The sequence below is a fragment of the Centruroides sculpturatus genome, unplaced genomic scaffold (genome assembly GCF_000671375.1).
Source record: "Centruroides sculpturatus isolate CEXI.00-Female unplaced genomic scaffold, Cexi_2.0 scaffold511, whole genome shotgun sequence".
NCBI lineage: Eukaryota > Metazoa > Arthropoda > Arachnida > Scorpiones > Buthidae > Centruroides > Centruroides sculpturatus.
Window position 1 is genome coordinate 376,280 of NW_019384727.1, and position 14,882 is coordinate 391,161.

Consider the following 14,882-nt stretch of genomic DNA (forward strand, 5'->3'; position numbering starts at 1 on the left):
CATAATATATTTTTGTTATTATTTAAATTTTATAACATTGTATAATTGAAAATCATGATACTTTCTAATGGTCCTCTTAACTTCCTGTTCGAGTGCCAGGAAAGTTGAGCAAGACCTCTTGCCAGTCTTTTTAAGTCAGTGCTGTGTTACCATTTTGGATCATCCTCCCTACTCCACAGTTCTTGCTTCTGCAGAAATTTTCCCTAAATCAACAGAAGCATTAAAACAAACTTGATTTTCAGATATTCAGAACCATGTGACAACAATCCTGGCAATTATCTAAAGATGACTTTTTGCAGAGTTTCTGCAAGCTGTTTGAGCACTGTCAGAAGTGTGGTCTCTAGTTTTCCCAAGAGGAACAATAAAGATTATTTGTATGCTTAAGTTGTATTCATTTTTCATAACATTAACAAAACACATTATCATCATACCATGTATATATGTAATGTTCAGGCATGTTTCCTATGCATAAACTTATGCATTTGTTAACATTTCACTATGAGTTATTTTTGTTTTTCTTATTATGGATGAAGTTAAGATTTTTATGCTTGTAATCTAGTTCATACATTTTTATTAAATGCTGAATATTGCTGGATTTATGGCTATGTTGGTATGAAATACAGTTTATTTTTTGTAGTTCTTTGTCTAGGTTGTTAAGTTTTTGCCACCCATTTTAATTAAAAAAAAACTTAAGTATGCCCATTTGTTTATATAAATATTTATTTTCACTTAAAAGCTAGTTAAAAAGTAAAATTCAAAATGAATGCTTTTAATTAGAAAATAAAGTTGCTGGGATTATTATTATTATTTTATTTGAGACCAACTGTAACTTGACATGTGCAGTCTACAGTGTTTACAACCGGATGACCTTGAGAACAGCTGTTCACAGTTCCGGAGACAGTCACATGTAAGCCTCAGGGTAAGGTGGATTTCAAGCAGGATGTGTACTAATTAAGATAAAAGTCGAGACAAAGTTGTTTTTATGAAAGTGTATATCATACACTTTCATAAAAACAACTTTTATCTTAATTAGTACACATCCTGCTTGAAATCCATCTTACCCTGAGGCTTACATGTGACTGTCTTGGGAACTGTGAACAGCTGTTCTCAAGGTCATCCGGTTGTAAACACTGTAGACTGTGCATGTCAAGTTACAGTTGGTCTCAAATAAAATAATAATAATAATCCCAGCAACTTTATTTTCTAACTAAAAGCATTTATTTTGAATTTTAATTTTTAAGTAGCTTTTAAGTGTAAATAAATAAATATATATATATTTAAGAGCAAATGAAAATGAATTTAGAGTATACATAAATTGGGTTTTGTTTGAATTAAGGATTAATATATTAAAATATACATATATATAAAATAAATTTATGATTTCTTTTGAATGATGATTTTTTTCAGTATAAATTTGAATTGGTCATTTGTCTTAGTATAAATATTAAAATTAATTTTTTAATGTATATGTGTTGGAAAATATAAAAAGTGTATGATGATGATTATTTTTTTTCAAATCATATGAAAAACTATCGTAAATTATATTTTTAATTTCACTTTATCTTTGAGAATAATAATATCTTATAAATAAAGGGAAACTTTTATTTTTGTCTGTTTTTGGCAGCATTATATTTATGTAAAGCATTTGTAGACACATTTCTGTTTGGATTTGTGGGCATCATTGAATTTTGTTTTGTTTTTTGTTGCCCTTTTTTTTTCTTTTTTTGAAAATATCTTTCTCTTTTTACTTATGCAGTTCCCTAGAAACTTTTAATCATATTTTAATAGAAAAGAATTGTGAAAGCTTGCAGATTTTTTTCAAATGACCTTAAAAGATTATTTTAGCAAACAAATCAGTGGCATTACAGTCTACAAACTGATCTGCCACTGAAATTATTACAAATTATTTAATATAGTATTTGGTTACTTTTGTTTTGGAAATAGTACATTAATAAAGCAATTTCATTGACATGATCTAAAATTATAAGCAAATAGCTAAAATTGGCTTTGGTGTCATCAGTATTTAATTAGTTACTGTCCATCTGCATGATGGTAGTAACTGCTAATTTTAACATAAAACCTAATAATGCATGAATATTTTGAAAGTTTTGTATTTAAAAAGTATTTTCTTACTTAATTTCAATGTTACTTTGAAGTATAGTTATTATTTCTTGAAATAATATCACTTTAAATTGTTACAAATATAAATGTCAATAAACTTGAATTTTAGATTGATGTCAAATGATTATTAGATTACATCTGGCTATATTAATGCTACTAATTACTAATTAAATATCAAGTAATTTGCCTAGAGGTAGGTATTAGGTGTTATCTCTAAATAAATTTGATAATTATTATTAAATATCCATTCTGTTTCAAGATACTTAAGTGAGTGGGATTATCTACTGAGTATCATAATCCAATTTTTCCCTACTGCATTTTCTGTGACTGAAAAAGTTCAGGAAAATTTAATTTTTTCAGATATTTTCAAAATTCATGAAAAATCTATGTTGAAAGTAAGACTTGGCATCTCAGACACCACACAACCACTGGAAGCTAGATATCAACAACTTCATACAATGCACGAATAATAATTATATTATGTTACGTAAATATAGCAAGTCATCTAAATTTTTTAATTCCGCTTTGTCATCATCAAACTGATATGAAATTTTGTATTATTTCAGTGAAAAACAATTCTTTTCTAATTCACACTGTTTGGATGTTTCTGTTTAAGACATTTATTTATTGAATTAAATTGCTGACAGCAGATATTGAAATTTGTTATATGGGTAACCTTGTATAACATGTCACTGCTATAGCACGGATTCATTCTAACACGGTTCGAGAATTGGGTAAAACCCTCGTACAACCTGAAATGTAATAAAGGGTATGTTCTTTTATACATCCGCATAATTCCTTGCAAGCATTCTAATTGTTTTTGTGGCTACTTTGAATGCTCTTTCAACAAATAATTCATTTAATGGTTAAATTTTACAATTGGGACTCTTCTTTTGCCTCTAAAAGCTTATTTTAGAATTATAGATTCCTCCATCATGATACTATCGATAGTGCGAGCGCCGCCGTCTTCCTTTTACCGTTGTTCCTAAATGCCTACAAACAGCAGTGCACTCCCGTTGCAGAGCAGCCGCTATTAATGAACGCACGCAAAAACTGTTACCAGTTATGATGCTCAAGCTAAGATCATCATATAGGATGAATAATCCTCTAGTAAAATAGAAGTGTAATGTGTAGTTTATGCATCTTCTGTGTTGACATTTGTTTCTGATTTTTTCAAACATGTTGAAAAGAAGAAAACTCAAAATAAACATTTATTGATTTCACACATTAGCTAGCAAGTATAATATTAAATATTATGATAGTTGTACTTAAATTATCCTTCTGCTCTTGTAGGAATATTTAATGAAAAATTGAAAACTATCCATTCAACACAATATAAATTCTTAAACAGAAAAGAACAGTTTTTTCTTGTAGAAGTTTCTTGCAAAATTGTAAAAATAAATTAGGATAAATATTTAACAAAATAAGACATATATTTTAAATAACATTATTGCTAATTGGCAATCTTCAGGCATTGAAAAAGAAACGTTTTCAGCTAATCAGCCCAACTGTGGCTGATTAGTTGAAAATCTACTGATTTTTTTCTGTTACTTTAACTTATGTTGATGAAAAACTTTATGGAAAGTGGAACATGGCATGTAATGCCTTATATGTTACTAGATAGTTTTCTAATGGTGCATTACATAAATGAGGGTTCAGTTAGTGCCAGAACTGGACTTTATGAAGGCAATAAGTAATGAAAATTGTTAATAACTTGAAAAAACCAAAATTACTATACACAATAATGAAAAAACCTGTTTTTTCCTTTAAGCCCAAATGTGTACAATAACAAAATAAAGTTTGCAAAAAATTCAAAATATAATAAAAAGATATTTTATCAAATCAAAAAACATATATTTATGTATTAACAATAGAGTTATGGAGTTAGATAGATGAAAGACAAGACCATATTTGAAAAAATTAGGAACTGGAGGTCCCAATTAACTATATACAAACTTCTGATGCAAACTGAAAGTCATATTATTTCAATTCAAAACTTCTCCCAAAAGCTGGCAGATAACCAGCTTTTGGGAGAACCAGTGTCGAAGGACATTCTCAGACGTCTCAGGAGGACAAGGGTTTAAAGTAGGGTGAATACTAGCTGACGGTATATTTTTAATTATTTAAAAAAAATTAAAATTTTAATTGCAATTTCCAACCCCCTCCGATTTAATTAAACTTATATATAATAAAATATATTAATTAAAAAAAATTAAAAAACTATTGGAGGTCATTTTTGACATCAGAAAGTAGCTTTAAATAACTTTACCGAAGTCAAATCCGTGCACTACAACTTTAGAACGATTAATTAATTTTGATAAAAAAAATCGCATTAAAAAACAATTAAGCATTAATCGCACGTCATTAAAGGTTGATTAAAATCGCGATAAAATTTTGCGTGGGTAAAAATTTTTGAAAAAATTTGGGAGGGGGGCCAAAAGGACTGCGTTTTCTGTAACGCTATGTAACCTGCCTGAGTTAACTCGGGTCTGGACATTAAGTAATTTGTGTCATTGTTCTTACATTTAAGCTTTTAGTTTTTTTATTGTTCTTTTTGGTGACAATTTGGGGTGGAAAATCATTCTTTTAACTTTTTGTTGAAGTCTTTCCAAGATGATGTTTTTTGGGTTCGATGACATAACAGGTTGCCACCAGCAGTCATCATAGTGAGGTGACTGCTATAGTTTTCAGAATTTAGGATTTTGTCTGGGTGAGGTGTGGTTGTCTATCCTTAACAAAATAAAATGCCCCAAGATAAATAAGAAAATGAACAAAAAATAACTCTTAAATAAAACATAACTGGTTGTGATTGATTCCTTATAGGCATTCCCATTTGTTTTATGTCTGTCTAATAGATATTTATGCACTTTGAGCAAATGCTTTGAAATTTCTTCTACTCATTATTTGGATGCATATGTTTTTTTTTTCTATATGTTTTTTCACACACTACCTGTGGCAAAGGAACTTATCACACCTTGCCTTCATGATGATCTTATATGATTTATTTATATGTAAGCAGGTAAAACAAGCATCTTATTAGATGCTTATTTTACCTGCAAACATATAAATGGCACTTGCACATAAATTACTGATTTTACCTCCAAAAATCAATTAATTGTGCTCTTGTGGTAATGCCATATTTTCTTTTCTGATAGCAGTGTTCAATTCTGCATTGGAAAGATTTATATATATATTGTGGTATATCTTTGAGAGTTTTAGTATTTAATGAAATAGCATGAAAATACTATTATTTTATTTTTGACACCTAGAACTTTCATTGTTTTATGTATGTTGATGCCCTGTATATTGAATAAAAAAACATTTAATGTACTGTACATCCATGTAGTCAGAAAAAACAAAATGCACTTAATAAAAACTATGTTTACATGCAAGCAATTATTTAAGTTATTTTAAACATAATATGATATGGCAATGTTTTGTTAGTATTTTGGATAGGCATGAATAATTTAATATGCATCAAAAAGCAACAAATGAAAAATATTTGAAATGATCAGCTTCTGATGAATATGTCAACTAAATAAAAATAAAACTCAAACTACTAGTTAAGAAAATCAAAATTTTATAAAAAATGTTTTTATCCTTTTGATTGGCCAGTAGATAGTTTTATTTTTATTTATACTAATTAATTTTTAAAATATGTTTATCAAATAATATATTTAATAAATAATAATTTTTTTAACACTGAATAGTTTTTGAATTTTATATGATATTTGTTTTTTGTAATAATTGAGGTATATGTTTTCACACAGCTGACCATGAATGATTTTAGTGTTCACAGAATTATTGGACGAGGTGGTTTTGGAGAGGTGTATGGCTGTCGCAAAGCTGACACCGGAAAAATGTAAGTTTTTAAAATAATAAATATAGTTTTAGATGTTTCATATAAAATGGTTTTAAGAAAATGAAAATAATTTGAAGATTAAAAATAAATAACAAAATAATACTAATTTTAGAGTATGTCAACTCCATGAAAATGACAAGAAAAACCCAAATGCTAAACTGACTAAAAGAGTCAAAGTTCATTGGATTAAACATTTTTTGGGATTAAACAGGGCTTAAGAAAACATTCGAATTGGCATTTAAGAAGAAATTTATGGACATTACTCAAATTTGCCAATTTGAATTTGAGTCTGATGATGGGATGGTGGCATCCTAAAAAGTGTTTAATTTAATAAGGTTTTTGATTCCTTCAGATAGTTCAATGTGTATGTTATTTTTGATAAAATACAGTAAAACTTTCATAACTCAAGTTACAATAAGCAGGAAAACTTTGATTTACAGAACAATAGAGTAAAAAATGCCCATTCTGAATAATTTGTATTTTTACCTCTCTTACATTATATAAAGAATTTTTTGATAGTTTTGTTTTTGTTTTAAACAGCTCATGTAACACCTTTCAGCAAAATTTTCATTGTAACAAATGGAATTAAACAGTTTTGCAGGTACAGTGAAAACTGCTTAGGCGACCACCCGCATTCGACGGGCACCTGCCAAAACGGGCAAAAATTTCTGGCACGGAATAGTTTATCCATAGAGTCTTTGTATAAGTTACCTGTATTAAACGACCACCTGCGTAACGCGACCGCGGGCATCGATTTTTGGTCCGAAACAACATACAACACCTGTAATAAGCGACCACTTTCGCGAATGTATCTGGTCTAAACTATTGTAAGAACCCATCTCAACAACGTTTCCACCTCCTAATATAATGAATTAGTCTAAACTCTCGTTCGAACCCATCCCGGGCACTTCTCCCACCCTTGAAATTAGGTGCAGGTGTTAATAAATTAGTCTAGCAACAAAGGAAATTCATTTCAGTTTGTTGGAAAATGTCCGAAATGCAAAGTGCTGTCGTTAGAAAATCGTATTAAAGTTATCACAACAGCAATTAGCGGCAAAGTTTAACTGTGGGGGAAAAAAAAAATTTATTTTACCCTAGACCTACAGTATTTTCCTTGGGGGTTTAAAATATTGTACACGATACAATTAATCGGCTGATCTCATCGTTTGATAAAATCTATTTTTATTTATTTATTTTAATGCTCATATACAGTACACGTGCGATAAATAGTTTCTGTATCAACCTACCTTATTTCCACCATATTTTTAGAAAAATAATATCCAAGTAATTTTCACAGGGAAAATATTCAAAAAACAATAAACGCATTAATGCAAAAATCAGTTTTACTTCCTTTTTCAATTCCGCGATTGTAATGAAATCGTATAATGAGAAAAAATAATAAAATCATTTTATTATTAATTAATAATTTTTCTTATAGTACTTAATTAATTAAGAAAATATTAATTATTAAAAAAATACAGTATTTTTAAAGTTAAAATAAGATTAAACTAACGAAAACCAAAAGCAAAGTGATGGAGAGATACGACGCGCTTGTATATTGATGACGTAATACACGTAACTGAGGAGCGAACGAAAAGAACCGAGTCGAATTAATTAACTCGGAAAAAAGAAAGTGTGCATTATAATCGAAAAAATGCGAGTATTGTATTAATCTTTAAAATATTGGTGTTAAATCTGTCCTATAATATCACGACGACTTCTGTAAATCGAGTTATCCGATAAGAATAAAATACAATACCAATATAGCCCTATCGTTGAAAAAATTCGCTTATTTTTGCTCACCTCGAGATTTGTTTAGTAGAAATGGCTAGAAAGTGCGCAAAATACGTACAGAAATAAGGTATTACAGCACCACCTGTATTGGACGACCGCCTGTCTAAAATACCACTTTTTGAAGGAACCGTGGGTGGTCGCCATAGACAGGTTTTACTGTATATCTTCTGATAAAGCCCTCTTGCTTTGGACTGGAACATTGTCTAAAAATTGGTGTTGGAGAGTTGATACCATGGTATGAAAATTGTATGAGAATTTGATAATTTGGATTATTTTGGATAGAATAAATATTAAAATTTGAGTCTGGGAAGTTGAAAGTCACATAAATCAATGTCGGGTACCATGAAAAACTTCTACTTGGAGAAAATTTGAATTAAGAAATTCAAGTTGGAGACATTAAATTCCTATGCTGTTTCATTGAGACCTACCAAGTGATTCGTTTTTTTTTTTTTTTTTTTTGAGTTAAAGAAATATTTGAGGTGGAGAAGTGTTACTGTACTACTGGTGTAAGAAAAATAAATTTAAATGTATTAAAGATGTACTCAAGTTTTTGACTCAACTTTATTCATTACCCTAACAAGCAGTTTCTTTAACACATTAAGTTTTGCATTTTATTTGTTTTTAAAGAGAATCTTGCAACATTTTTTAATACAATTGGAAATATATGATTATAATTTTTTTTTAGTTTTTGCACTTTGTTTATTTTAACTCTTTTGCTAATTTAACTTGGAATATGCACCCACTATATTTCCATGTATCCATCTATATCTATTTTCTGTCTACATTCAATAATCCCAAATTTTTCTCACACTTCCAGCAATAACTATTTTTATTATTTTAAACATTTTTGGTCTGTTTCAGAGGCCTGTTTCAGGTTGCAATTCATTTTTGTTGCATATTGAATGTTGGCCAAAATATTTTAAAATTTCGAATTTTAAATTAAATTTTATTCTTTTGATTTCATGGTATTCAGAAACAATTATACAGTCGACCCCCCTATAACGTGGGTTCCTATAACGGAAATTCCTATAACGTAGCGAAAAATTTGTAGCAATATTCGTATAAAGGAACTCCTAAAATGTCGTCGCCGACTCGTGTCGCGACAAGATTGATCGAATCTGGACCAATAGTGGACGAGTAGCCGAACTACTTTCTGCCGTTTAGCGCCACGCTACGGAGAGATTACTATCGTCTGTAGAGTATTATATATAAATTAGGTACTGTACATATAATTATATATGAATTATATATAAATTAGGTACTGTATATATAATTATATATTAACTTAATTTATTGTAACTTTATTATAATTATATATATAATTTCTGCCGTTTAGCGCCACGCTACGGAGAGTTTAGGCTAGTAAGTTGAGTTTATTATTGTCTGTACAGTATGTAAATTAGGTATTGTAAGTCTAATACAGTACTATAATTTTATACATTTTTTGTGAAAGAAACATTTCTCATTCAACGGCCATAAAAATTATTTATATTAATGATGTCTCCAAAGGTCAAGTTATTTTTCTGCGAAAAATTCGTTATCAGAAATCGCGGCCGCCGTTTCATGCGCTGTTCCGCGACGAAAACAAGCTTGAGCAACGGCGTAGTCGAACGGTGCACACTCGGTATGTAATCCTACAATTTTTTGTTTATAGCATAGTTTATATGGATTATTCCCAAAAAATTATGTGTGTTTTGGAAATATTGAGTGGAATTAGTCTAGAATCAGTTAATTTTATAGAAGAAAACCTTTCAAACAGCCTTAGTCCGTAAACTTCACACGTGTCGGGCTGCGATTGGCTCATGTATTTAATGATTCCTACAATGTAAAATTCGAATAACGTGGAACGTATCTAAGCATTATAGGGGGTCTACTGTAATACATGTTTTAATCTTACTAATTTAACGAATGATAAAAATAATATTACTGTAAAAGCAAGTAATAATACTCTGTAAATATTATACAAAAATATCATAACACAGAAAAGCAATTCAGAGGTTGACTTTCTAGATATTAATATAAAGTTACAAAGAGAACATATTGAAACATGGAATATACTGCAAACCAATGTGTTGTTATTTTTTATTTAATCTGTATCCAATGATTCGTACAGTTATAAGGTGTTAATAAGAAGGACATATACATACTGTTCAGACCTGAATGATACCCTAAAAGAATTATAATTCATAAAGAAGGTAACAGTAGTACATGGATACAGTGAGAAACTTCTGACAAGGAGAATAGAAAGTAGTAGGATTAAGCCTCAACAGAATAACATAGAGATACAATCCACAATACTAGGGAAAGGCACACAATTTTTGACTATCACCCAAAATTATGTTCAACATATGCACAAATAGCTAAGTATGCAAATGCTAGAATAACATGTAGATGCAATCCTACTGTTTACAGAAACTTGTCCAATGCTAAAGATAAGATAAACAAAGAAGGGGCACCTGAGGATCTGTAAAGTTCCCATTTATGACATCAGGTTTAGCAAATTTAACAAGTTAAATTTACAAATAGATCCTGGACTCACAAGATTAAGAAACACTAATATGATATAACAAGTTTTTATTACGAGTGACAACACTATGCAAGTGAACTAGGGGTGTTTGTTAATTGGAACAAAGCAAGCCCAATAAAATGAGTATGTGATGAACACAAACTCGAGACTTCGGAGAAATATTCAGTGCAAAGCATTGAATATTTCCAAAGTTTCTAATATCTTATGAAGTTTCTAAAAATTTAAATGGAAGAGCATTAATAGTAAGATCCCAACATGTCTTCTGTTGCATAGCATGCATTAGTTGATAATCTATTAAGCATTAACATTGGACATTCAAATCTCAGTTAAACATTATATTTTGTATAACATTTATATTGTATTATTACTTGTTTATATCATAGGTTAAATAATACAGCTTAAAATTTCTCACCAAATATCACATAAAAGAAAGTAAAAACACCATTGAGTGTGGCATTAACAGCTTTTTATTTTAGATAGCATTTTCAATGAACTTATATTTATCATCTTAAGGCAAACAAGATTTAAAAGATAGAACATAATATTCTAATGTAAATGGAATAAATATCATGTAAATAGAAATTAAAAGTCATTATGTGCATGTTACAAAAAATTGATTATGCTATTAAACTACTATTAAATTATTATTTAACCATTTGTATAGGGCAGCTCACACACTGGACAGGTCAAATTCACATTGTTGCATGGTTCCAAGGCTGTTTTAAGGAGATATTCCCATATAAACATGAATTTTTTGTCACTGTAGCATCTGAGTAACTTTGTTTGAGTTCATAGCCAGTTGTAGTAGTTTTGTTCAAGCACTGTTTTTGCAAGTTCTGTTGTAGACTTTTCTTTTACTGTGTCTTCCTGATGCTCAGCTAGGTGGCTGGCAAGCATTTATGTTGTGGCCCCAATATACAGTACTTCATATTTATGCTCACTACAGGATTCTCTAACAGCACAGCATACACACACAATTTTTTAAAGGTGGAGATTTTATCCCAATTATTGCAGATGAATCTGCTAAAATTCGGTAGCGGGGATAGAGACAGAAGAAAGGTATGTTGCCTGAATATACAGCAATGGTGGTTGAACAATTGACACCTCCCTCTCATTATGCAGAGCTGTGCTTAGAAATAGTGATTTACTGACCATATTAAGCACGTGCGTGAACATAACAAGCAAAAATCTGGCTGTGCATACTGTCAAACCGATTGTGTTCAACTCACTGTTTACGAATGCTTGCATTGACTTGAGAAGAATGCTATTCTAATGAAGGAAACAATAGCAGGGATGATCTGAGGCACCATATTAAACTTATGGAAAAACCGAGAATAGTAGTCCTATGGAAAATTTATGTATGCACAGATCAAGAATGTTATTGCCACATCTGCCACTTTTTCCCCATGTGAAGTTAATGGAGGAGGACAATTGGCCCTCAGTTTTGGCAGTTCTTTAGTGGGCAGGTGTCTAGAATCTTGGTTGGCCACGAATATCTATATCTGGAATGTCAAAGTATCTACGAAAGTGGTCATATTCATAATGTAATGCGTGAAAAGAAGTTATTAAATATTGATAGAATGGGAATAAGTGAGGTGAGATGTCTAGGAAGAGGACTATGTTTCGGAATACATAGTACATTCCTCTGGCAATAATGAACAACACCACTGGAATGGAGTTGGGGTGATACTAAACAAAGCAATAGCAAGGTTGTTAACATTATGTTGTTGATCACCATCTCTTCCTCTTTATAAAACTGTATGAGGTGAGTCTTACTTTCATTTCTCTCTCTGAGACCATGTTGTTCAACAATGCCTTCCTCCTTGCACAGTCAAACTTTGACATTGAAATCTCCCATTATTATTGTGATCTCACTTTTCTTTGTGTTTTAGCATTGTCTTGATCTGATCATAGAATTCTTCGATCTCTTCCTCATTTTTATTTGCATAAATCTGTATGATATTCATCCCAAATGGATTACCTTTGAATTTGATCATGACAGATCTATCCAACAGTTATGTTATGCCACATACCAACCTCGCTATTGCTTTGTGTAGTATCACCTGACTCCATTCCAGTGGTATTGTTCCTCATTGCTGGAGGAATGTACTATGTACTCTGAAACACAACATTCTTTTCTTCCTGGCTACTCATCTCACTTATTCCCATTATATCATTATATTTTGTCTTTTTTTTTATGTATTACACTATGATACCTAAATATATATAATTGTTGACAAATTTCATGATAATATGCTGCACCAATGATATTTTTTCTGGACATGACACATCTTTACTACGGTAAGGAAAACCACTTAAAATATACTTTTATTTCTTATCAGCCAGAATCCATAACTTGATGCCAATTTGTCAGGTTTATTTGGTATATACTGAATGAAATTATGGCTTGATTTGCATCAGAACTGGTGTTAATCAGCAACAACAGAACATTGAATTGAAGCGTTTCATACAATATGTGCTGAAGAAAAAGATGCACTCACTTTAGCATGAAAAAAATTTTGAGTAATTTTTCATATATGTATACACAGAATCATACATATAAATGAGAATATTCTTAACATTATTTTTTATTATTGAAATCATTACAGTAGAGCGTCGATTATCCGAAAGTCAATCATCCGAAACGTCAATCATCTGAAAGAATTCCAGTCGGCAAATTTAAATTTTCACCAGTGCTGTGGCGCTGCAATCTTTGGCTATGTCTTGGGCTACTCAAGTATTTTATGTTTTTGATACTAAATTAACTTCTGAAGTATAATTTTTTATTGTTTTTATATTNAATGGCTAGAAAGTGCGCAAAATACGTACAGAAATAAGGTATTACAGCACCACCTGTATTGGACGACCGCCTGTCTAAAAGACCACTTTTTGAAGGAACCGTGGGTGGTCGCCATAGACAGGTTTTACTGTACACGTTTTCTCTGTACTTATTTGATTGCTTACTATTCTCTCAATTGGTTGTATTTTCTTCAGAATTAGCACAAGGTTGCTGTTGACATAGGAACTCTTTTTTTGATGGAAAAAGTAGGTTTATTTTCTATAATTTAAAAAGATACGCATTTCGAGTATAACGCACTTCTTCAGTCCTAAATACATCGGCAAAAAATTATGTAAGAAATTATAGAATGTATTAAATTATATTTAACGAAGATTTTATTCGTTATTAGCATTTACAATTTTGTATGAAACTCATCTCTACCCTCAAAATTATGCTTTTTGTCATTTTATAATAATTAATAATACAGAAACTTTTTAAAAATAAAATCTCATAACAGATGGCGCCGTACACAATTTTTAACTCTTGCCGGGAAATTTACGCAATTCGTTGCCAGATTTTCTATTTAAGCTAGCCATATATATATATAGTATATGTACAGTACTAATCTTGCGAACGAGACTCGACCCGGGACCAGAATGACGATTGACGTGCAACTAAATATCCAGATGGCACAACGCGCTGATTGGTCGGCTGAATGACGTCAACCCACCGAAATAGGAAATGCTGATCGATTATGTTATGTCGGAAGAAGTCATGCCTGAATAAATTACACAGGTCTGCAAGTAAAAAACTGGATAGGATTTTTATACATTTTCTTACAGATTTCAACTTGGTAAAAACGAAAAAAATACCAAAAAATTCCATCTCGTCAATTTTTTTTGTTACACTCAAGTTTTTGTTTATCGCAAAATTCCTAGTTAACTTAAAACTTAGTGTATATATATATTTTTTTAATGGCCTTAAAATGAAGACTTCTCACATTAATTCTATCAATTATAGCTGGACTATGTAATAAGTAAATTAAAATGTTAATGGTTGAAGAGATAGTGGTAGAGGGAGGTGGGTTAAGTAGTTTTAGCGTTAGGAGAAAGGTCGGATGATCGTATAGAAACAGGTTAAGAGCTCGTGAAATTATAAATAAGTGCCTTTTATCAAATTTTAGATGAAATGTCTATAACTATAATGTCTGCCCACTCTCACAACAACAATACAAAGTTTAGGCTAATTGATCAACATTTCTGATTTCAGTAGGTTGACGTCATTCAGCAGACCAATCAGCGCATCGTGCCATCTGGATATTTAGTCGCACGTTGGCCGCACACCACAGCCTACAATAAGACAGCCTAGTCAAATGTGGGAAATCCCATTGAGGTGTTGTGTCCAAGCGAAAATATTTTCTCACGCTAGATGGAGCCACACAACGGACCATAACACAGTGTTTTCATAACACATAACACAGGGGGTCAAACATCGATGTTTGCCTAAGCATCGATGCTAAATTTCGATGTCGGATTTCACATCGATGTTTGATTGATGCCCATTGGAACATCGATGTTCAATCAAGATAAACTCAAACAATTTAAAAAAAAAACAAAACCAGGTTTGTTCGAACAGAAGTTCCTGACGCATGCGCAATGTCATTTTACAATGCGAAGAATAACGTGCATGCCGGTTCTAAATCAGTTACAGTTAGGGACTAGGGACTTGCGTAGGAGTAACGTAAGTAACCTAAATTAAGAAAGAACAGGTACAGATAACTTAGCTCTATTTGATACGTG

At 31.0% G+C, this 14,882-nt stretch overlaps 1 protein-coding gene across 3 annotated transcripts in view; it reads left to right on the forward strand.

The window, feature by feature from the left end:
• Positions 1-14,882, forward strand: part of LOC111628135 (G protein-coupled receptor kinase 1-like) — a 213,944-nt gene that overhangs the window by 116,358 nt on the left and 82,704 nt on the right. For all 3 annotated transcript variants that reach the window (XM_023371861.1, XM_023371863.1, XM_023371862.1), the window contains one exon: positions 5,892-5,983. In XM_023371861.1, the coding sequence (XP_023227629.1) occupies positions 5,892-5,983 (92 nt within the window). The remainder of the gene's footprint in view (positions 1-5,891; positions 5,984-14,882) is intronic.